This window comes from Xenopus laevis, chromosome 2L, assembly GCF_017654675.1.
Source record: "Xenopus laevis strain J_2021 chromosome 2L, Xenopus_laevis_v10.1, whole genome shotgun sequence".
NCBI classification, from domain to species: domain Eukaryota; kingdom Metazoa; phylum Chordata; class Amphibia; order Anura; family Pipidae; genus Xenopus; species Xenopus laevis.
Window position 1 is genome coordinate 118,285,198 of NC_054373.1, and position 22,496 is coordinate 118,307,693.

The following is a 22,496-nucleotide window of genomic DNA, read 5'->3' on the forward strand; positions in this document are numbered from 1 at the left end:
TTTTCAAGCAGCATTCATATATTTTACGTAATCCGTATCCACCGCTGTAGTAGTGTATACGTTGACCTTGTAGGCATTATTTGCACACTGTTTTCTTCAACCCGCCATCTAGCTGTGTGACCTTGTTCACATTCTGTCTAAATATCCATAATATTACCGTCTCCAGAAAAACACCGGAGTGACTTTTTTCAAGCAGCCATAATATATTTTACGTAATCCGTATCCACCGCTGTAGTAGTGTATACGTTGACCTTGTAGGCATTATTTGCACACTGTTTTCTTCAACCTGCCATCTAGCTGTGTGACCTTGTTCACATTCTGTCTAAATATCCATAATATTACCGTCTCCAGAAAAAACACCGGAGTGACTTTTTTCAAGCAGCCATAATATATTTTACGTAATCCGTATCCACCGCTGTAGTAGTGTATACGTTGACCTTGTAGGCATTATTTGCACACTGTTTTCTTCAACCCGCCATCTAGCTGTGTGACCTTGTTCACATTCTGTCTAAATATCCATAATATTACCGTCTCCAGAAAAAACACCGGAGTGACTTTTTTCAAGCAGCCATAATATATTTTACGTAATCCGTATCCACCGCTGTAGTAGTGTATACGTTGACCTTGTAGGCATTATTTGCACACTGTTTTCTTCAACCCGCCATCTAGCTGTGGACCTTGTTCACATTCTGTCTAAATATCCATAATATTACCGTCTCCAGAAAAAACACCGGAGTGACTTTTTTCAAGCAGCCATAATATATTTTACGTAATCCGTATCCACCGCTGTAGTAGTGTATACGTTGACCTTGTAGGCATTATTTGCACACTGTTTTCTTCAACCTGCCATCTAGCTGTGTGACCTTGTTCACATTCTGTCTAAATATCCATAATATTACCGTCTCCAGAAAAAACACCGGAGTGACTTTTTCAAGCAGCCATAATATATTTTACGTAATCCGTATCCACCGCTGTAGTAGTGTATACGTTGACCTTGTAGGCATTATTTGCACACTGTTTTCTTCAACCCGCCATCTAGCTGTGTGAGCTTGTTCACATTTTGTCTAAATATTGATAATATTATCGTCTCTAGAAAAACCACTTGAGTTACTTTTTTTCAAGCAGCATTCATATATTTTACGTAATCCGTATCCACCGCTGTAGTAGTGTATACGTTGACCTTGTAGGCATTATTTGCACAGTGTTTTCTTCAACCCGCCATCTAGCTGTGTGACCTTGTTCACATTCTGTCTAAATATCCATAATATTACCGTCTCCAGAAAAAACACCGGAGTGACTTTTTTCAAGCAGCCATAATATATTTTACGTAATCCGTATCCACCGCTGTAGTAGTGTAAATGTTGACCTTGTAGGCATTATTTGCACACTGTTTTCTTCAACCTGCCATCTAGCTGTGTGACCTTGTTCACATTCTGTCTAAATATCCATAATATTACCGTCTCCAGAAAAAACACCGGAGTGACTTTTTTCAAGCAGCCATAATATATTTTACGTAATCCGTATCCACCGCTGTAGTAGTGTATACGTTGACCTTGTAGGCATTATTTGCACACTGTTTTCTTCAACCCGCCATCTAGCTGTGTGACCTTGTTCACATTCTGTCTAAATATCCATAATATTACCGTCTCCAGAAAAAACACCGGAGTGACTTTTTTCAAGCAGCCATAATATATTTTACGTAATCCGTATCCACCGCTGTAGTAGTGTATACGTTGACCTTGTAGGCATTATTTGCACAGTGTTTTCTTCAACCCGCCATCTAGCTGTGTGACCTTGTTCACATTCTGTCTAAATATCCATAATATTACCGTCTCCAGAAAAAACACCGGAGTGACTTTTTTCAAGCAGCCATAATATATTTTACGTAATCCGTATCCACCGCTGTAGTAGTGTATACGTTGACCTTGTAGGCATTATTTGCACACTGTTTTCTTCAACCTGCCATCTAGCTGTGTGACCTTGTTCACATTCTGTCTAAATATCCATAATATTACCGTCTCCAGAAAAAACACCGGAGTGACTTTTTTCAAGCAGCCATAATATATTTTACGTAATCCGTATCCACCGCTGTAGTAGTGTATACGTTGACCTTGTAGGCATTATTTGCACACTGTTTTCTTCAACCCGCCATCTAGCTGTGTGAGCTTGTTCACATTTTGTCTACATATTGATAATATTATTGTCTCTAGAAAAACCACTTGAGTTACTTTTTTTCAAGCAGCATTCATATATTTTACGTAATCCGTATCCACCGCTGTAGTAGTGTATACGTTGACCTTGTAGGCATTATTTGCACACTGTTTTCTTCAACCCGCCATCTAGCTGTGTGACCTTGTTCACATTCTGTCTAAATATCCATAATATTACCGTCTCCAGAAAAAACACCGGAGTGACTTTTTTCAAGCAGCCATAATATATTTTACGTAATCCGTATCCACCGCTGTAGTAGTGTATACGTTGACCTTGTAGGCATTATTTGCACACTGTTTTCTTCAACCTGCCATCTAGCTGTGTGACCTTGTTCACATTCTGTCTAAATATCCATAATATTACCGTCTCCAGAAAAAACACCGGAGTGACTTTTTTCAAGCAGCCATAATATATTTTACGTAATCCGTATCCACCGCTGTAGTAGTGTATACGTTGACCTTGTAGGCATTATTTGCACACTGTTTTCTTCAACCCGCCATCTAGCTGTGTGACCTTGTTCACATTCTGTCTAAATATCCATAATATTACCGTCTCCAGAAAAAACACCGGAGTGACTTTTTTCAAGCAGCCATAATATATTTTACGTAATCCGTATCCACCGCTGTAGTAGTGTATACGTTGACCTTGTAGGCATTATTTGCACAGTGTTTTCTTCAACCCGCCATCTAGCTGTGTGACCTTGTTCACATTCTGTCTAAATATCCATAATATTACCGTCTCCAGAAAAAACACCGGAGTGACTTTTTTCAAGCAGCCATAATATATTTTACGTAATCCGTATCCACCGCTGTAGTAGTGTATACGTTGACCTTGTAGGCATTATTTGCACACTGTTTTCTTCAACCTGCCATCTAGCTGTGTGACCTTGTTCACATTCGGTCTAAATATCCATAATATTACCGTCTCCAGAAAAACACCGGAGTGACTTTTTTCAAGCAGCCATAATATATTTTACGTAATCCGTATCCACCGCTGTAGTAGTGTATACGTTGACCTTGTAGGCATTATTTGCACACTGTTTTCTTCAACCCGCCATCTAGCTGTGTGAGCTTGTTCACATTTTGTCTACATATTGATAATATTATTGTCTCTAGAAAAACCACTTGAGTTACTTTTTTTCAAGCAGCATTCATATATTTTACGTAATCCGTATCCACCGCTGTAGTAGTGTATACGTTGACCTTGTAGGCATTATTTGCACACTGTTTTCTTCAACCCGCCATCTAGCTGTGTGACCTTGTTCACATTCTGTCTAAATATCCATAATATTACCGTCTCCAGAAAAAACACCGGAGTGACTTTTTTCAAGCAGCCATAATATATTTTACGTAATCCGTATCCACCGCTGTAGTAGTGTATACGTTGACCTTGTAGGCATTATTTGCACACTGTTTTCTTCAACCCGCCATCTAGCTGTGTGAGCTTGTTCACATTTTGTCTAAATATTGATAATATTATCGTCTCTAGAAAAACCACTTGAGTTACTTTTTTTCAAGCAGCATTCATATATTTTACGTAATCCGTATCCACCGCTGTAGTAGTGTATACGTTGACCTTGTAGGCATTATTTGCACACTGTTTTCTTCAACCCGCCATCTAGCTGTGTGAGCTTGTTCACATTTTGTCTAAATATTGATAATATTATCGTCTCTAGAAAAACCACTTGAGTTACTTTTTTTCAAGCAGCATTCATATATTTTACGTAATCCGTATCCACCACTGTAGTAGTGTATACGTTGACCTTGTAGGCATTATTTGCACACTGTTTTCTTCAACCCGCCATCTAGCTGTGTGTATTATCGTTTCCAGAAAAACCAACTGAGTTTTTGTTGTTGTTTTTTAAAAAATAATGCCAGGCAAAGGCAGGCCGCCACGCAGAGGCCGTGCTAGGGGCCGTGCTGCTATGCAATCCTGTGGCCCTAGCAAATTGCCCAGTTTTAAAAAGCCAATGACCCTGAACTCCCAAAATGCTGAAGAGGTAGTTGACTGGCTTACACAGCACACCCCATCCTCTACCGTTTCTAACTTTACCACAACATCCTCCTCATCCTCCACTGCTTTGGCCACCCCACGTAACACTTCCTCCACCACCGGTGCCCCTTCTTCACTGGGGTCAGAGGAGTTATTTTCCCATGAGTTTCTTGAACTGAGTAATGCGCAACCATTATTGCCAGAAGAAGATGAAGGAGATGAGGACCTTACACCAGATTTAATTCTGGCAGAGAACACGACAGAGATGGACATAATGAGTGATGAGGAGGAGGTCCCCGCTGCTGCTTCCTTCTGTGATGTGTCAGAAGAAATTGATGCATCTGAGGAGAATGATGATGAGGAGATTGATGTTTTGTGGGTGCCTAGTAGAAGAGAGCAAGAGGAGGGTAGTTCAGATGGAGAGACGGAGAGTCAGAGAGGCAGTAGGAGAATAAGACTTAGAAGAAGCAGGGAGGACAGCCCGCAGGGATCAGTAGGGCAACAACATGTATCGGCACCTGTGTTCAGCCGGCCAACGCACCCGCCATTGCCGCCAATGCCGCCAACTTCTACTGTTACCGCCAGATCGCACACTTCCAAAAAGTCAGCAGTGTGGGATTTTTTTAATGTGTGTGCCTCTGACAAAAGCATTGTAATTTGCAATGAGTGCAGTCAGAAACTGAGCCTTGGTAAGCCCAACAGCCACATAGGTACAACTTCTATGCGAAGGCACATGAGCGGCAAGCACAAAGCACTTTGGGAGCAACACCTCAAAGGCAACAGGCAAACTAAAAGCCACACTCCTTCTGGTCCAGCATCTTACTGCTCTACCTCTGCTCTCCTTGACCCGTCTGAACCACCCTCCACTCCGCCTTCCACCTTGACCACCTGTTCCCATTCCCAGTCATCTGCCACCAGCCAAGTTTCTGTGAAGGCCATGTTTGAGCGTAAGAAGCCAATGTCTGACTGTCACCCCCTTGCCCGGCGTCTGACAGCTGGCTTGTCTGCACTCTTAGCCCGCCAGCTTTTACCATACCAGCTGGTGGACTCTGAGGCCTTCCGCAAATTTGTAGCAATTGGGACACCGCAGTGGAAGGTACCCAGCCGCAATTTTTTTTCTAAAAAGGGAATACCACACCTGTACCAACATGTGCAGAGCCAAGTTACCGCATCTCTGTCACTTAGTGTTGGGCCAAAGGTCCATATGACTACTGACGCATGGTCCTCCAAGCATGGTCAGGGCAGGTATGTCACCTACACTGCCCACTGGGTGAACTTGGTAATGGCTGGGAAGCAGGGAATGGGTAGCTCAACAACAACAGTGGAGTTGGTGTCACCGCCACGGATTGCACGCGGTTCTGCCACCACCTCTACTCCTCCATCGCTCTCTACCTCGTCTTCTTCTTCTTCTTACTCTGCTGCTGGGTCCTCCTTCTCCTCCTCCACACCTGTGCACCCCCAGCTCCCCCTAGGCTATTCGACGTGCCAGGTACGCCGTTGTCACGCTGTCTTGGGGATGACGTGCCTGGAAAGCAAAAACCATACCGGATCTGTACTCCTGTCATCTCTGCAGTCACAGGCCGATCGGTGGCTGACCCCACACCAACTGCAGATCGGAAAAGTGGTGTGTGACAATGGAAGCAATCTGTTGGCAGCGTTGAGACTAGGCAATTTAACACATGTGCCCTGCATGGCACATGTGTTAAATTTAATAGTCCAACGTTTTGTCTCCAAGTACCCAGGATTCCAGGACGTTCTCACCCAGTCCAGAAAGGTGTCGGCCCATTTCAGACGTTCCTACACAGCCATGGCACGCCTTGCTGACATTCAGCAGCGCTACAACATGCCAGTCAGGCGTTTGATTTCTGACAGCCAGACTCGCTGGAATTCAACGCTCCTTATGTTGGAACGTCTGCTGCAACAACAAAGGGCCGTCAACGAGTACCTTTTTGAACTGGGTGGTAGGACTGGATCTGCACAGCTGGGGATTTTTTTCCCCCGTTACTGGGTGCTTATGCGCGATGCCTGCAGGCTCATGCGACCTTTTGAAGAGGTGACAAATATGGTCAGTCGCACCGAAGGCACCATCAGCGACCTAATACCCTTCGCTTTATTCCTGGAGCGTGCCGTGCGACGAGTGACAGATGAGGCTGTAGACCAGCGTGACGAGGCGCTGGAAGCGCACGATTTCTGGTCGGAATCACCAGAACGAACCCAGGCACCTGCTGCAACGCAGGGAGAGGTGCCAGAAGTGGAGTCAGAGGAGGAAGGTGGCTTTGTGGAGGAGGAGGAGGAGGACCAACAGGAGCAGGCTTCCCAGGGGGCTAGTGGTGACCTTTTGGGGACCCCTGGTCTTGTACGTGGCTGGGGGGAGGAGACCGTGGATGATGCAGTCCTTGATAATGAGGAAGCGGAGATGGATAGCTCTGCATCCAACCTTGTGAGAATGGGGTCTTTCATGCTGTCATGCCTGTTGAAGGACCCCCGTATCAAGAGGCTTAAGGAGAAGGACCTGTACTGGGTCGCAACGCTACTAGACCCTCGGTACAAGCATAAAGTGTCAGAAATGTTACCAACATACCACAAGTCCGAAAAGATGCGGCATTTACAAACCAGCCTGCAAAACATGTTGTACAATGCTTTTAAGGGTGATGTCACTTCAGGAACTCATCAACATTCCAGGGGCAGAGGTGCCAGTAATCCTGCCACGAGCACACCTGCAAGGACAAAGCCCTTTGGCCAGTCTGTAACGTCAGACATGCAAATGTTTTTCTGTCCAAGGCAGCGCCACAACCCTTCTGGATCCACCCTCAAAGAACGCCTCGACCGGCAGGTAGCGGACTACCTGGCATTAACTGCAGATATCGACACTCTGAGGAGCGATGAACCCCTGGACTACTGGGTGCGCAGGCTTGATCTGTGGCCAGAGCTGTCACAATTTGCCATGAACCTCTTGTCTTGCCCAGCCTCAAGTGTGCTCTCAGAAAGGACCTTCAGTGCAGCAGGAGGGATTGTAACTGAGAAGAGAACTCGCCTAGGTCACAAAAGTGTCGATTACCTGACCTTTATTAAAATGAATGAGGGGTGGATCTCGGAGGGTTACTGCACGCCGGAAGACTTGTTCTGACTTCTATGCAGCTGTCCTTCTCTTCAAGCCTCATGACTCCACACACAGCTGTCCTTTAGCGTCCTCCTCCTCCCTCCGCCACCGTTACAAACTAGGGTGCAAACCCTACTGGTTTAATTTTTTCTGGCCTCTGTGCTTCAGTGGCTGCAACCAAAAAAACTGGGCAAACAATGTCTACAAGGTCAACGTATGGCGAAAAATTACTATTTTCAGCATTTATATGGCATATTTTTTCTGGCAACTGTGCTTCAGTGGCTGCGTCCAAAAAAATGCATATTTTCTGCATTTATATGGCATAATTTTTCTGGCCTCTGTGCTTCAGTGGCTGCAACCAAAAAAATGCATATTTTCAGCATTTATATGGCATAATTTTTCTGGCCTCTGTGCTTCAGTGGCTGCAACCAAAAAAATTTATATTTTCAGCATTTATATGGCATAATTTTTCTGGCCTCTGTGCTTCAGTGGCTGCAACCAAAAAAATGCATATTTTCAGCATTTATATGGCATAATTTTTCTGGCAACTGTGCTTCAGTGGCTGCGACCAAAAAAATGACTATTTTCAGCATTTATATGGCATATTTTTTCTGGCCTCTGTGCTTCAGTGGCTGCGGCCAAAAAAACTGGGCAAACAATGCCTACAAGGTCAACGACGTTGACCTTGTAGGCATTGTTTGCCCAGTTTTTTTGGCCGCAGCCACTGAAGCACAGAGGCCAGAAAAAATATGCCATATAAATGCTGAAAATAGTCATTTTTTGCCATACGTTGACTCAACGTATATGGCAAAAAATGACTATTTTCAGCATTTATATGGCATATTTTTTCTGGCAACTGTGCTTCAGTGGCTGCGACCAAAAAAATTACTATTTTCAGCATTTATATGGCATATTTTTTCTGGCCTCTGTGCTTCAGTGGCTGCGGCCAAAAAAACTGGGCAAACAATGCCTACAAGGTCAACGACGTTGACCTTGTAGGCATTGTTTGCCCAGTTTTTTTGGCCGCAGCCACTGAAGCACAGAGGCCAGAAAAAATATGCCATATAAATGCTGAAAATAGTCATTTGTTGCCATACGTTGACTCAACGTATATGGCAAAAAATGACTATTTTCAGCATTTATATGGCATATTTTTTCTGGCAACTGTGCTTCAGTGGCTGCGACCAAAAAACTGGGCAAACAATGCCTACAAGGTCAACGTATGGCAAAAAATTACTATTTTCAGCATTTATATGGCATATTTTTTCTGGCAACTGTGCTTCAGTGGCTGCAACCAAAAAAACTGGGCAAACAATGTCTACAAGGTCAACGTATGGCGAAAAATTACTATTTTCAGCATTTATATGGCATATTTTTTCTGGCAACTGTGCTTCAGTGGCTGCGTCCAAAAAAACTGGGCAAACAATGCCTACAAGGTCAACGTATGGCAGTTGTTTAAAGAGAACAGTAGATTACTAGCCAGCAAAGCTACCTAAGCTAAAATGTCCCTCAAATCCCTGCAGACTTCTGTCCCTCCAATACAGAGCAGTATCAAGCAGATTACTAGCCAGAAAACTTACTATCATCTGTCCCTGAAATCACTAACAGCTCTCCCCCTACACTATCTCTTCCAAGCACACACAGGCAGATTTTTCAGATACATTTTTGCCCTTGATCCCCCTCTGGCATGCCACTGTCCAGGTCGTTGCACCCTTTAAACAACTTTAAAATCATTTTTCTGGCCAGAAATGTCTTTTCTAGATGTTAAAGTTCGCCTTCCCATTGAAGTCTATGGGGTTCGCGAACCGTTCGCGAACCGCTCGCGTTTTTGCGCAAGTTCGCGAATATGTTCGCGAACTTTTTTTCCGACGTTCGCTACATCCCTATTAACGACCCCTTTAATAAAAAAAGAAGGCTCCTTCACTAACATGGGAGGAAGAATTCTGTATGTAATTCTTTGCTTAATGGGAATACAGGGGAGGGGAGGATTTTAGCAGCAAACGTCAATATAGATTGATAGGTAGCAATAATAATATACTACTACAGGTACTAGTTATTACATCTGCCATGGGTCAGTGCTTCTCAGTGAATCAACTAATATTTTATCATTTCTAAGAACAGAAAAATGTCCTTAAATATAGAAACCCATGGTTTCAAATACATGTATCAAAGTCAGGGATACGTTACTTATACATAAATATGTCTCCCAAAAGGAATTATTTTTGGATACATTTGTATTTTAGACAAAAAACGGTTTACTAGTTCTTTCTAGTAATTAAATTCCCAGTGCACTGATAATCTCCCTGCATAATGAATAGGGATGTAGCGAACCGCCAATTTGATGTTCGCGAACGCCGTTCGCGAACACCGGCAAAAAATGCGAACAGTTCGCGAACTGTTCGCGAACTTCGAACATCCGAAAATCGTTCGATTCGAACGATCGAAGGATTTTAATCGTTCGATCGAAGGATTTTCGTTCGAATCGAACGATCGAAGCCATTCGATCGAATGATTTCATTCAATCCAATGGCTTTGATCGTTCGATTCGAACGAAAATCCTTCGATTTTAGCGATCGAAGGAATCGAATGGTCGAACGATTTTTGACGCGAACGCCTATTGGCGAACGTCGCGCGACGTTCGCGAACATTCGGCGGACGCGAACAGTCGAAGTTCGCGCGAACTAGTTCGCCGGCGAACAGTTCGCTACATCCCTAATAATGAACTCCTGCTAACAAAACAGTCATAGCAAAGGGACAGGGGAAGAGTTATGTACTGTAATCTTATTATCTACCTCTCAAGGCCAAATGTGGAGTAGCTTCAGTTTCCCTGTGAAGCCTACAGTAAGTAATAAGAAAAAACATATATTTTATGGCGAGTTCATTAAACTCGTGCTGCATGGTTGTTCTGATGTACACAGTAAGATGGATGCTGTCTTAATTCCCAAAAAAAAGATTAAAACCGTTTACCCCTATGTCTGCATGAATGTGTGGAATCTGACCATCAATGCAAGCTGTGGTTTGTGCCACTATCTAAAGATATTGTCAGCTGAAGACCCATCTGCCCTGTGTAAAACGATGCCTCTAGACAAATGTTTACGTAGGTGATTTAACATGCTGCTAGCCTCATCATAATGACCAGCTGCTTGGAAGCATTTCTACCCATGTGTCAAACTGCTAATACTGGGGGTTTTTAGCTCAGTTGTAGGTTTTCAGACTAGACACACTCAGTTGCTAAAAAGAGGCATTTCTCCATCCAGTACATTGATTTATTTGTTTTAGTTCTTTGATAAATGTCTGTTTGAGAAGGTCAAAAAAGAAATGTATACAATTGTATTTATCCAATGGAAAAAACTATTTTCTTTCTTTTTTTTTTACAGTGCCAACTAACAATGCACTGAACCCCCGAATCCTTTCCCAAAGATTCAGCCAAATACCAAACCGAATCCGAATCCTATTCGGAGTGGGAAGGGGAAACATTTTTTACTTTCCTGTTTTGTGACAAAAAGTCACGCTATTTCCCTCCCTGCCCCTAATTTGCATATTCAAATTAGGATTCTGATTCGGTTAGGCCGGGCAGAAGGATTCAAATCCAAATCCTGCTGAAAAAGGCCGAATCCCGAACCGAATCCTGGATTCGGTGCATCCCTAGTGCCAACATAGTCAGCAGCTCTTTGCAGAGATTGTGTAATATCCACATCAGTTCCTGCTCCAGTGGAACTTACAATTTCAGGTCCCATATCATTCATATACTGTACATATAAAAGCCATGGCTACCAAAGGGAACAAACCCTGACACAAATAGCTGCGGCCACATATACAACTAAATAAAACACTTGACACCATACTGGAGGGAAAAGAGGACACCACTTTACTATAATATTAATAGTATAGCTTTCATTTTACACATTATGCTGCTGAAAAAGTCAGTAGGCACAAAGGGAAAAACATGGAAACCAGGAATCTCGTGTTGCAAAGAGGGGGGTTGAAGATGTCAACTACTGCTCACCAGCCAAGAACCTCAAAGCTGTGACACAATGGACAAAGGAAACAAATTCAAGGCAAACATTTGAGAAAAAAATCAGCATATATTAGTTTTTAGGAAAAAAACACTGACACATCAGCTGCTGGGAACTGAATGGGAACTTACTGTTTCCCCGACACCAGGCAGAAAATATCAATAAACTTTAACCCAGGGTTAGCCCGGCAGCCATGGCCCACCCACCATCTACTGGGGAGGGGTGTTGGGCAAGCTTGCTACAGAATATGTTATTAATAATAATCTTTATGTATGCGACTTCTAAGCTTCTACCAAATGTAAAACGTAATGACTCCAATAGCTATTAAAGTTACTTCTGTGGTGTTCTATGTACTGAATCTCAGCCATAGACATAATTTGTGTTCCACCAACCGCTCATACACAATCAATTTTTACGCTGATAATATACAGAATAACTGAATGAAGCTTTGAAAAGTTAGATATGCTAATAGCAGCATATGCTGCAATAAAACTCAGTTGTAATCTGGATACATTTTGGAGACAGAAGAGTAGGTAGTATAGAGCTATTTCTTTCATATGTTCAATGGTACAGCATGTCTGCATTTTTGTACACATGTACGACTGATATCCTGTTTCGCACTGCGTTGGTAAGCAACCTTAGATCACAAGCCATGATATTCACCCCTCAACACAGAGAATAAGCATGTGTAACCAGCAATTTATTTTCAGTTCTGTATTTAATCCCTGATCCACCCTGATTAAAATAGTTAAGAAATGAAAGTTTGCAAGCCTCCACCAGCCTAGGAATATAACATTTTCATTACAATGCAAAGATATAAAGATTCCAATAACAGAAGATGACTAAACAGCAAATAAAAGGAGTGACAACTCCACCGTACTGTATTTTTATCACATCACTTAATCAGCAGTGCCATCAGAAACAATGCCCCCTAAGACACCTAGGGGGCAGATTTATTAAGGGTCGAATTCATGTTCATGAGTTAAAAAAAAACTCACATGAATTCGAAATTCGACCCTTGATAAATGTGCCCCCTAGAGACATATAGGTGCAGATTTATCAAGGGTCGAAGTGAAAATTCGAATTTCTAATTAAAAAAATTAGAATTTAGAGTTTATTTTAGTGTAATTCGACTAGGGAATAGTTAAGATTCGAGTTTTTTAAAAAAATTGAATTCAAATTTTGAAATTTATCATGTACTGGCCCTTTAAAAATTCGGATTTGATTAATCGCCTACTTAAACCTGTCGAATTGCTGTTTTAGCCTAAAGGGGATGCCCTGGAATCAATTTGGAGTTGTTTGGAGACATCCTAAAAATCGGGGGGGTTTTTTGTTGAAAAAACTCGAATAGAATTAGATTCGAATTTAATTCGAGTTTGCGGGTCAATCCCATTCACCCAAATGGGTTTTACAAACTCCCATGAACTTGAAATTCGACCCTTAATAAATCTGCCCCATAGTAGGATTTCATGTGAGATTTTTTGTGAGATCTTTGCTGATACAGCTCTGACACCAGGTAAGGTGTACATAAGATTTCGGTGCATTTATTTTACTTGTTCTGCAGTTTTTCTTGCCTACAAATAAGGGGGCAACACATCCTTTGCCTATTGAACCCCTTACCTCCTTAATAGCTGTCTTCCAAATCACTTCTGCGTAGTAATGGGGTGACAATCTTATATCTTAAAAGCAGTTGTGATGCATGATAAACCATTCTGTAAATGATGGAACATTCTAAATTGTCTTACTTAGATGATAATTACACATCTCAATATTTTTCCATGGTTTCCTGGAAGGTGCAGCATCATGCATTAATGCAATCAGAAGCATACCCTTGGCATTAATGTATTAGTTTTATGTTCCTACAACTAGACAAACACAATATCCCTAGATTTCTGTCATACATACATCACATTGTAAATATTATATATTGGATATCATCTGCACAGGGTGCATCACTGAAAGGTACTCAGTTATACCTTAAAGGAACAGTTCAGTTTAAAAATAAAAACTAGGTAAATACATAGGCTGTGCAAAATAAAAAATATTTCTAATATAGTTAGTTAGCCAAAAATGTAATCTATAAAAGCTGGAGTAAGTCTAACAGAACAGAGCCCAACTTCCTGCTTTGCAGCATTGACTTTAAAGGGAAAGGAAACCTAGTCGGCGCAAAACCAAACAGACGTCACCTTCTTCCACGCAATCTTCTTCCTGCTGTGAACGGCATTTTGGCGCATGCGCAGTAGGATCATTTCGCCGGTACGGATCTACTCTGCATGCGCCAAAAGTCACGCACATGCGCAGTAGATCGTACCGGCGAAACGATCCTACTGCGCATGCGCCGTTCAAAGCAGGAAGAAGATCGCGTGGAAGAAGATGTCGTCTGTGAACTCCCTGGACTGGACCTGCGCAGAATTGTAAGTAACAAGTTAGGTGCATTTGCCCAGCAGGACGGGTAGGCCAGGGGGGAGGAGGGAGGGTGGGCAACAAACGGGAGGGGGGGTGGGGGTTTGCGCCGACTAGGTTTCCTTCCCCTTTAAGGCTGGCCACATGGGACATAACTGTTCAGTGAGTTTGCAATTGATCTTTAGAATGCAGGTTGTGTCCCTTAGCACTCTTGGCTTGCAGGTTTTGATTGACACATGTCCTTCCTATCCTGTATAGAGCAATACCGCAGTAGGAATGCTCTAAAATATTCAATATTATATTTATTATAAACTGTTATATTGGGGTTTGAGGATTAGCAACCTTAGCAGAGTATAACCCTGTTAATAACCCTCTAGAACATTTTGTATTTTGAATTCTGGAGCAGATTAGTATATAACAAAAGTTTAAATATGATGCTGTGTTTAACCCTCCCAAATAAATATAATTTCTGTGTAGTTGAATCATGGGAAAAAGTCATAACGCAGGAACCTGCTGTATTTAAAGGCATATCATGAAGCAAAGTTTCAGCATCAAAGTACTAACAAACGCATTCTCTAAAATTCCCTAAGTCAGGGAGATAAAGTGCCTTACAAAGAAACTGAATTTAGACATCCCTGGGAGACGCATCTCCTGCAATGGTGGGGTTGGTAGCTTTATCATTCCATGACTACGCACTAAAGGTGCATTTTATAAAACAAATGTTTTACTCTACTCTTTACTTACTTTACTCTACTTAACTGAGTGTTTTCTAGTAGTTTAACCTGGATCACCAACCTCAGATGCAAAGATTTAAATTAGGTTTATACAGAATTGCTGAAATAGGCATCACCATTTCGTTGGTGAAAAGTAACCAACACCTTGCTGAGACACTATGAAACATTATGGGGCAGATTTATCAAGGGTCGAATTTAGAGTTTATGGGAGTTTTTAAAAACTGAATAGCTCCCATAAACTTGAAATCCGAAAAAAAACCGACCAATCTAAATTTATTAAAGAAATCAAATTTTTTGAAACTGGTGAATAGAATCGAGCTGCAAATTTTAATGTTTTCTTTCAAAAGTCCACAAAATTGCTCCAAATTGATTGAAGGAGATCCCCCATAGGCTAAAACACCAATTCGGCAGGTTTTCGATGGCGAATAGTCGAATTCGAATTCTTAAAGGGACAGTACATGATAAATTTCAAAAGTTCGGATTTCACATTTTTTTTAAATTCGAATCGATACTAAAATAAACTCAAAATTAGAATTTAAAAATTTAAATTTTCAATTCGAACCTTGATAAATCTGCCCCTATATGTCGTTATGCATCAAACATATGAGAAATAAACTTGAACAGCAAATGGCACTGTAACCAATAACAGTGATCATATAAGCAAATAAATGTGACTCCGCATCTTTACCCCAAAGTAAATATGAAACAATTGCTGGTATATTGGGCTTACCATGTTAACTTCAGAAACCATGTCAATGCTAGCAATATCTATATTCATTCCAACAGCAACTGGAGAACCTGAAAGCAATTAGAAAATTAGCTTGTAGGTTTGAGTCTTGATTTGGAGAAACCAACACAGAGCAAGCTATAACAGGCTGAATTTAAACTATTTACATTCATGGTTTTAGGGAAACGTAAAATGTTTTTCTCGTTTAGAATCTCCAACTATACTTATGGCCTTATAAACCATTACTATAAAAATGTTTCCAGTCATATTACTATTAATGTCATATATATATATATATATTTTATTCCGGGGGATATTTCTAGCTTCAATAAAGTGGTATATAGTTGTGGAGCAGTGAGCATTATAAAAACAAATTTAGTAACATTTACCTCCAAAATCTGGTCTTAGGCGAATATCATAACCTTTCAACAACTTATCCACTGTTTCTTTCACAAAGGACATGTTACCAGGATCATTGACGCTGTGGAAAATAAAGAAAGAAGTGAGGTGTTAGTGCTCAAAACAGGATACATTCTTATTACCAACCGGGACTAGGTGCTCAGGTGCCCTTAACAAAACTTTCAAATATTACTACAGGTATGGGATCCATTATTTGGTAACCCATTATCCAGAAAGTTCTGAATTATGGAAATACTGCCTCCCATAGACTCCATTATAATCAAATAATCCAAATTTTTTCTCTGTAATAATAAAACAGTATCTTGTACTTGATCCCAACTAAGATGTAATTAATCCTTATTGGAAGCAGAATCAGCATATTGGGTTTATTTAACATTTACATGATTTACTATTAGATTTAAGGTATGGAGATCCAAATTACAGAAAGATACGGTGTCCGGAAAACCCAAGGACCCAAACATTCTGGATAATAGGTCCATACCTGTATAAAGCTTTAAACTGTTGTTCAAAAAAACATGTTAATATAATTATATAAGGTAAATTGTTTCTTTCAACTTCACTTTTCATCTCAGTATACAGTAGGTGATATTTTCTTATGTTTCCCTTTTTGATCTATTTTTCCTTGTTCTTTTTTCTACTTTCCATTGATCTCATGCTGTCTTTTTCCAACATGACTTTCTTGAACTTTCTCCGTGTTCTTCTATATCCCCCCTTTTCCCATGTCCCATCTTTTCTCTTATCCCACTCTCTCCTGGTATGCCATTCCCTCCTTCTCGTTACTGTCTTAAAAACACACTCCTATCCTCTCCTCCTTGTCCCATGTTACATAGTTACATAGTTAAATTGGGTTGAAAAAAACAAAAGTCCATTAAGTTCAATCCCTCCAAATGATCTCCAATGCACATACACACACACACTCACACCAACCCTTCCATACACTCACATAAACTATATTTACCAATATCTATACTAAATGTGGATTTTATTTTCACAATTGCCTATTATATAATGCTTGTCCAAGAAATCATCCCAGTCACTCTTCAAAGCATTAATACAATCAGCCATCATAACATCATCCGGCAGGGAATTCCACAACCTCAGTGTCCTCACTGTGAAGTACCATCTACGCTGCTTCAAATGAAAGTTCTGTTTCTTTAGTCTAAAGTGGTGGCCTCTGGTGCATTGATCCTTTTTTTGGGAAAAATATTCCTTGCAATGTGTCTATAATGCCCTCTACATACAATCTTTTCAGCCATTTCCTATGCCATTCTCTCCTCATTTACCCTCTTCACATATGTCACCCTTCCTTCCTTTCATTCATTTTCCATCTCTCTACAGGATATTACTTCTTATAGTGAAGATCTACCCATATGCCAATCTCTTCCATTCATCCTCTGCTAAGTTCATAATTCGCTCCCTGCCCCTTTCCACTAAAGCCATGCTTTTATTTTCCTTACCCACCAAATGTGCCCACCATGTATCGTTTTAAACTATTTTTGTGATACTCTATATTCAGCCCCATAACAATGCCCCCTCTTGCGTCCTGCCAAAGCCAGGCACAGGTCTCATTCTCTCCTTTATACAATAAATTACAAAAAAAAGCAGAGAGCTTGTGCTCCACCTCAAGACCATTCCACTATAATCGTCTGCCAGTTTTAATGCTAAAGGACCCACCAAGTTCATGTGTCTGTTGGAAGTAGAAGTTTTTGGTATGACTTAATAATAGCTATGTGGTGATGGTTTGGAACCTCAGACTGTCATACTTTAAAATATATATTTTCACATTTTTTAAAACTCACTTTGATTTAGTTGTTCCATCACCAGGACTGCAAAGTGGACATGTTATATTTTAATAGCAGCATCAGTGGCCCTATTGTCAATTTCTTAATTTCCTTTTGCCCACTCATAACCTCTCCACACACATATTGCTGCCAAAGGATTTCTACATTGCTTTCTTCAGAGGCGTACGGGTCAGTACCCAAGCCTCTAAAGAAATGACTGAGTTGTTATACTTTGGAATGCAGCCCCACCCTGATTGCCCTGAGTATTCATTACTTTATACAATATGCTACTTCCTGAGCAGATAAGCGAGCACTTCAGCAGTCTTTTAGCAGCAGTATGTGTTTATTTCGGATGGGGGGGTGTACAGACATAAACTAATATCAAAGATGGGGCAGCAGTTTGCAAGGGAGAGAGAACCCTAAACAAACTTTAAAGGTAAATTACTCAAAATGAAAAATGTCAGTATGTTTTATGTACTGTGTTGAGAAATGTGAAATGCTTTAAAAGTTAAGTCTGCTTTAATATATTTTATCAGACTGATTATGGGTTATGTACTTGTATAGAGACAGAAACAAGCAGTGCTGTGTGGCACAGTTGCCAACATAATCAACCATATAGCAACCAAGGCCTCTGCTTGGCCTGCAATCCTCCAATCCGGTCCTGCTTATTATGGAATTAATACACTGCTATTTCTTCATTCAACAGAAATGTAATTGTTATTGCTTATTTATCAAAACAGGCCGTATGTGTGTGTGTGTGTGTGTGTGTGTGTGTGTGTGTGTGTATATATATATATATATATATATATATATATATATATATATATATATAAAGCATAACTTTATTTTCATGACAATAAAGAGGTGTCAACACTATGTTGCCTGCTATGATTCATATTACAATTTTACCAACTTTATTCCAATTCCATGATTAACACTAGCCTGTGTAGAATATAATAGTATAGACAGGTATGGCTGGGAAGCAGTGAGGCAGCCAGGGAGTTGTAATAAAGCTCATTTGCACACATGCAAGTAGTGAAGAGAAGCATGGTGGGAGACAGGCAAAGTAGTGAAGACATGAAGCAGGAGAAGTAGAAATAAAAGTAGACAGGCAAATACTGCTATGATAACAAAAACCTACCTTTGGGCACAAGACACCATTGATATTAAGATAGGGAGAGAGATCAGCACTAATAACTGTCCTCCCAGCTTCCCCCGCATTCTGGGCATCCCGCACAGGCAAAGCTGCAGGCACAGAGGGCAAGTGTCGCCGGGAAACATGAGAAGTCTCCCTCCTGCTCAGCTGGCTGATATCCTTCACATGCGCTCCACACACCGACCAACTGAAACTTTCCAGCGCAACATGGGCTGCCGTCCCGGGATGTCCTTTAGCGAAGCTTCTCCAGCTGCTGTGGCTGACGTGGCTGGAGGGTACTGTCAGTGATGCGGTGCGACAGGCGAGACAATTCTCCAATTCTCCCACACAATGTAAGTAATAAACAAAGTGGAAACCATAGCAGGCCTTCCCCAAGTAATCATGACGCAATCAAATCATCTCTCTGGTTAGTGAATCTCTTCACCATCATTGGTGTACCTCCTAAAAAATTCCCAAGGAAATGTGCCGCTGTCTCTGCGCTGGAGGGGGCGAAACGATCGCCTTTCTTTTCTGCTTTTGCTTCATGCCGGTTCCAGTATCCAAAGTGCGGCGCTTTCAATGTGCTGATGAGCGGCGCCGGCTTCTAAACGCGGCTGCTATCCAGGGTGCTGAACGCTCGCCCAGTGCTGATGTGGATTGTGGATCAGAGCAGAGCGGGTACCAAGTTTTACTCATCTTTAACCACTCCTCCCCAGTGCTTAGCCTGCATATTGTATTCCTCCACCCCCACCCTCATCTACATGTTGGAAATGCACCGTTTTTCAGATCGTAAGATCCTGCTGCATCGTGGATCCAGAAGAGAGAGCTTAAAATGTTTGATGCAGGAGATTTGCTGGTTCCTAAAACATTGCTAGCAAAGGGTGTGTTGGAAAGGAACACCCAAAGTGACTTCTATAAAGTCCACTGTCTGAGTTCATTTGCTGTGCTGCTGCTTGCGCTGACATTCCTTCCTCTCTCCTCTTTGCCTTAAATCATACAACTGAATAGTCACTAAACCATGTTCCAAGTCGTGTCTATTTATTTAGCAGCCTAAAGTGCTGGTTTTGATGTTAAACTCATCACCCTTTGCAGTCTTTCAGATGTAACATTTTTCTATGATTTCTCCATATTTCCATTGAATAACATGACCAACCTGTATTTGCATTTGACGAATGATGTACCGCTTTATGACTTCCATTTTAATTTGCCCTGTTTCAACGGAAAATCCGCAAATTTACCTTGAAAATCATGAAACCGCCAAAAATTTACAAAACGACTTAAATTATTTAGACGTCAATTTTGACTCGTGCGACAATTTTTATTTGCGTGCCTATTTTGTCCAAATACATTAAAGTCAATGGGCGTCTGAATAATTTTGACGCGCGGCAATTTTTATGTGCGGGACTATTCTAATGTGCGGACAAATTATTTTTGACACTGAGACTGTACAGTTTTTTAAATTTATTCACCGGCGGAGAAATGTGGAAATTCGCTTCAAATTCTCCCATCACTAATCTTAATGAATCCATCCCTGTTCCTGGTGCTTTCTAAAGGATTCCTCAAATTCATGTTTTACTTCAAACTAAGCTGGCCTCACATTTTACAATCAATTTGTGGAAGCAAATTACTGCTATTCCAACACCTGCATACACTGCTGTGTCCCATATACAACTAATCTCTGCAGTTACTTCACTTCTATTTCCCTTTCAATCTTTCAGTGCCAGAACCACAATCCATCATTTTCCTTTTTGACCTTCCTAGTGTCATGGTCTAACCCTGACATCCTTTAATTCATTCAGTGCCTGCTCAACTCATGTTCTAAACCTTTATTGCATACATAAAAATTGCATTTTGTTTTAAATGTGTCCATTAGCTAGATGTTATGCTTGGCTCTGTAGCATTATATACACAATTCCACTTCTCATTTTCAAAACTCTCTGCATGGTTATATTTCTTTTAAGATAAATAACTGTAATTTCTTCCAAATCTTGTTAAATAACTGTGTGTCAGAACATACCCCTGGGAAATAAACATAATAGAAACTAATCAAAACCATCAGGGCTTAAGAGAAAGATTAGAAATGGCCAGAAAAATAGATGGATTTAAAGTGTAAACATGATATTTTAATAAGTACAAGGACAAAAACTGAACCTAGAAAAAATGCATTGCGTTTGCAATACCAGTAAAAAAAAAGTACAGTATATTACCAAAGAGAATAAACTTGATTTTCCGCAAATAATGTAAAGTAAATAAAATAAAGAAGAATGACAGATGGATCCATGGATAAATGCAAGCCGCTATTGGTATTAGGAATAAGCCAAATGAGTCAATACCTTTAATAAATGTTTAAAAGGCCACCTTTGCTCTAAAATTTCCCAGTTGAATTGTGCTCAGCAGGATACCTAAACTACAGGACACAGACAATTTTAGGGGATGGTGCCTGCTTACGTAATAATTCCATTCCTGGCAGATGCAGTATGCCTTCTCCAAAGTCAAGCCGTGGATCTGCTGGCTTTTTGTAAGGGGATTGTGTTACTGCTGGAATATTATGGGCAGCCCACTATGAAAGGACATTTGCAGAATATAGAGAGTATTATTTACTATGAGCCAAAGTGCAAAGAACATGCACATTTTAGAATATGTGTTTCCCACAATGCAGTAATCTTCCCAAAATTCTGGCAAAATAGTGTGCCAAAACTTTTCATTCATCTGAGACTGGCACCGAAAATGAAACTCCTCCATTTGGTCCAATGCTTGTATGGCTTAGCAGTCCATATCAGGTTTACAACTTAGCAGCACAGGGTGAAAATGAGCAGTTTACTAAAGTGTGGATAGAGGACACTTTAATTAATTAACCAGTAATAGTAAGACTTGTCAAATACAACAGTACATTGATTTCAAAGGAAAGACAGCAATGACTCAGATGTTTGCATAGGATATCAGAAATAAAATGCTAAAAAAATAAACAAGTGTTTGTAAGTTAAAGCAGGTTCATCAGGCTGCCAAGTTTAATAGGCAATGCTTGTACACAAATGGGGTTCCTACAGCCTTTAGGGAAGTTGGGGTGGTCATGAAAAGATAAAAAGATCCAGTTATGTGGAATCTGGATGAAAAATTATGAAGCTTAGTTGTTTCCAGTAGTAACTGAAGGCAATCATGATGCCTCAGCAGAGGATTATCTTATTGGATGTTGCATTTAGTTGGTACACAGAGAGACAATATTAAGCCCTGTTCAGTGAAAACCAAGTCAGCACCAAATCCAGGTAGTGGCTGTAACAACACATCAATACCCCAATAGAGGCCCTGGCCTGATTAGTCCTACTCTGCTAATGCAGTGCAGAAGTAATAAACTAATACAAGAAGAACAGACAGTTACTAATAAATTATCCCAGATGCGGTTTCCTAAGTGTGAGAGAAGAAAACAACAAAGTATGTTTAATATGCAGGCAGTCTGAAACATATTAAGATGTTAAACAATGTTGACATACACATAGAGGAGGATTAATGATGCTTTCAGCTCAACAAAGTGCAAGAGGACATGCCATTTTTCCATGTAGTAAATGGTATTTCTATGCAAGCATGGTGCCCTGTGTGGGATATGCTGCACACTAAAAGCCTGCTATATATGTAAATAAGTGTGGGCATATGCTATTGCTTTTTTTATACACACTTATGGCTGTTTTGCAAAGCTAATTGTAATTTCTATTGCTAGAAATGCATTACATCATTAAGATTAAAAAAAAAAACCATGTCAGATCAGGTGCTGCTGATTAGATCCATAGCAAATTCAGTTCACAGTACACTGGTACAAATGTAATCAAACATAAATAAGGGAGCAGCACCCCTAAATTGAGAGAAACAGTAGATGGTGTGCAGAGTTAAGGAGATAAATAGTAATTCAAAAGAAAGAAAGAGTTAACCCTTGAAATTGCACCACCCCATCGTAGAACCCGATAACTCAGGGAACAAAATTAAAA

At 40.7% G+C, this 22,496-nt stretch overlaps 1 protein-coding gene across 1 annotated transcript in view; it reads right to left on the reverse strand.

Annotated features, from left to right (window-relative positions):
- LOC108708432 (gamma-aminobutyric acid receptor subunit beta-3) overlaps positions 1-20,103 on the reverse strand; it is a 102,147-nt gene extending 82,044 nt beyond the window's left edge. The window contains exons 1-3 of the mRNA XM_018247121.2: positions 18,526-20,103; positions 15,573-15,664; positions 15,187-15,254 (exon numbers count right to left, since the gene is read on the reverse strand). Coding sequence (XP_018102610.2) covers positions 15,187-15,254; positions 15,573-15,664; positions 18,526-18,665 — 300 coding nt within the window. The 5' untranslated portion in view covers positions 18,666-20,103. The remainder of the gene's footprint in view (positions 1-15,186; positions 15,255-15,572; positions 15,665-18,525) is intronic.
- Positions 20,104-22,496: the final 2,393 nt, after the last annotated feature.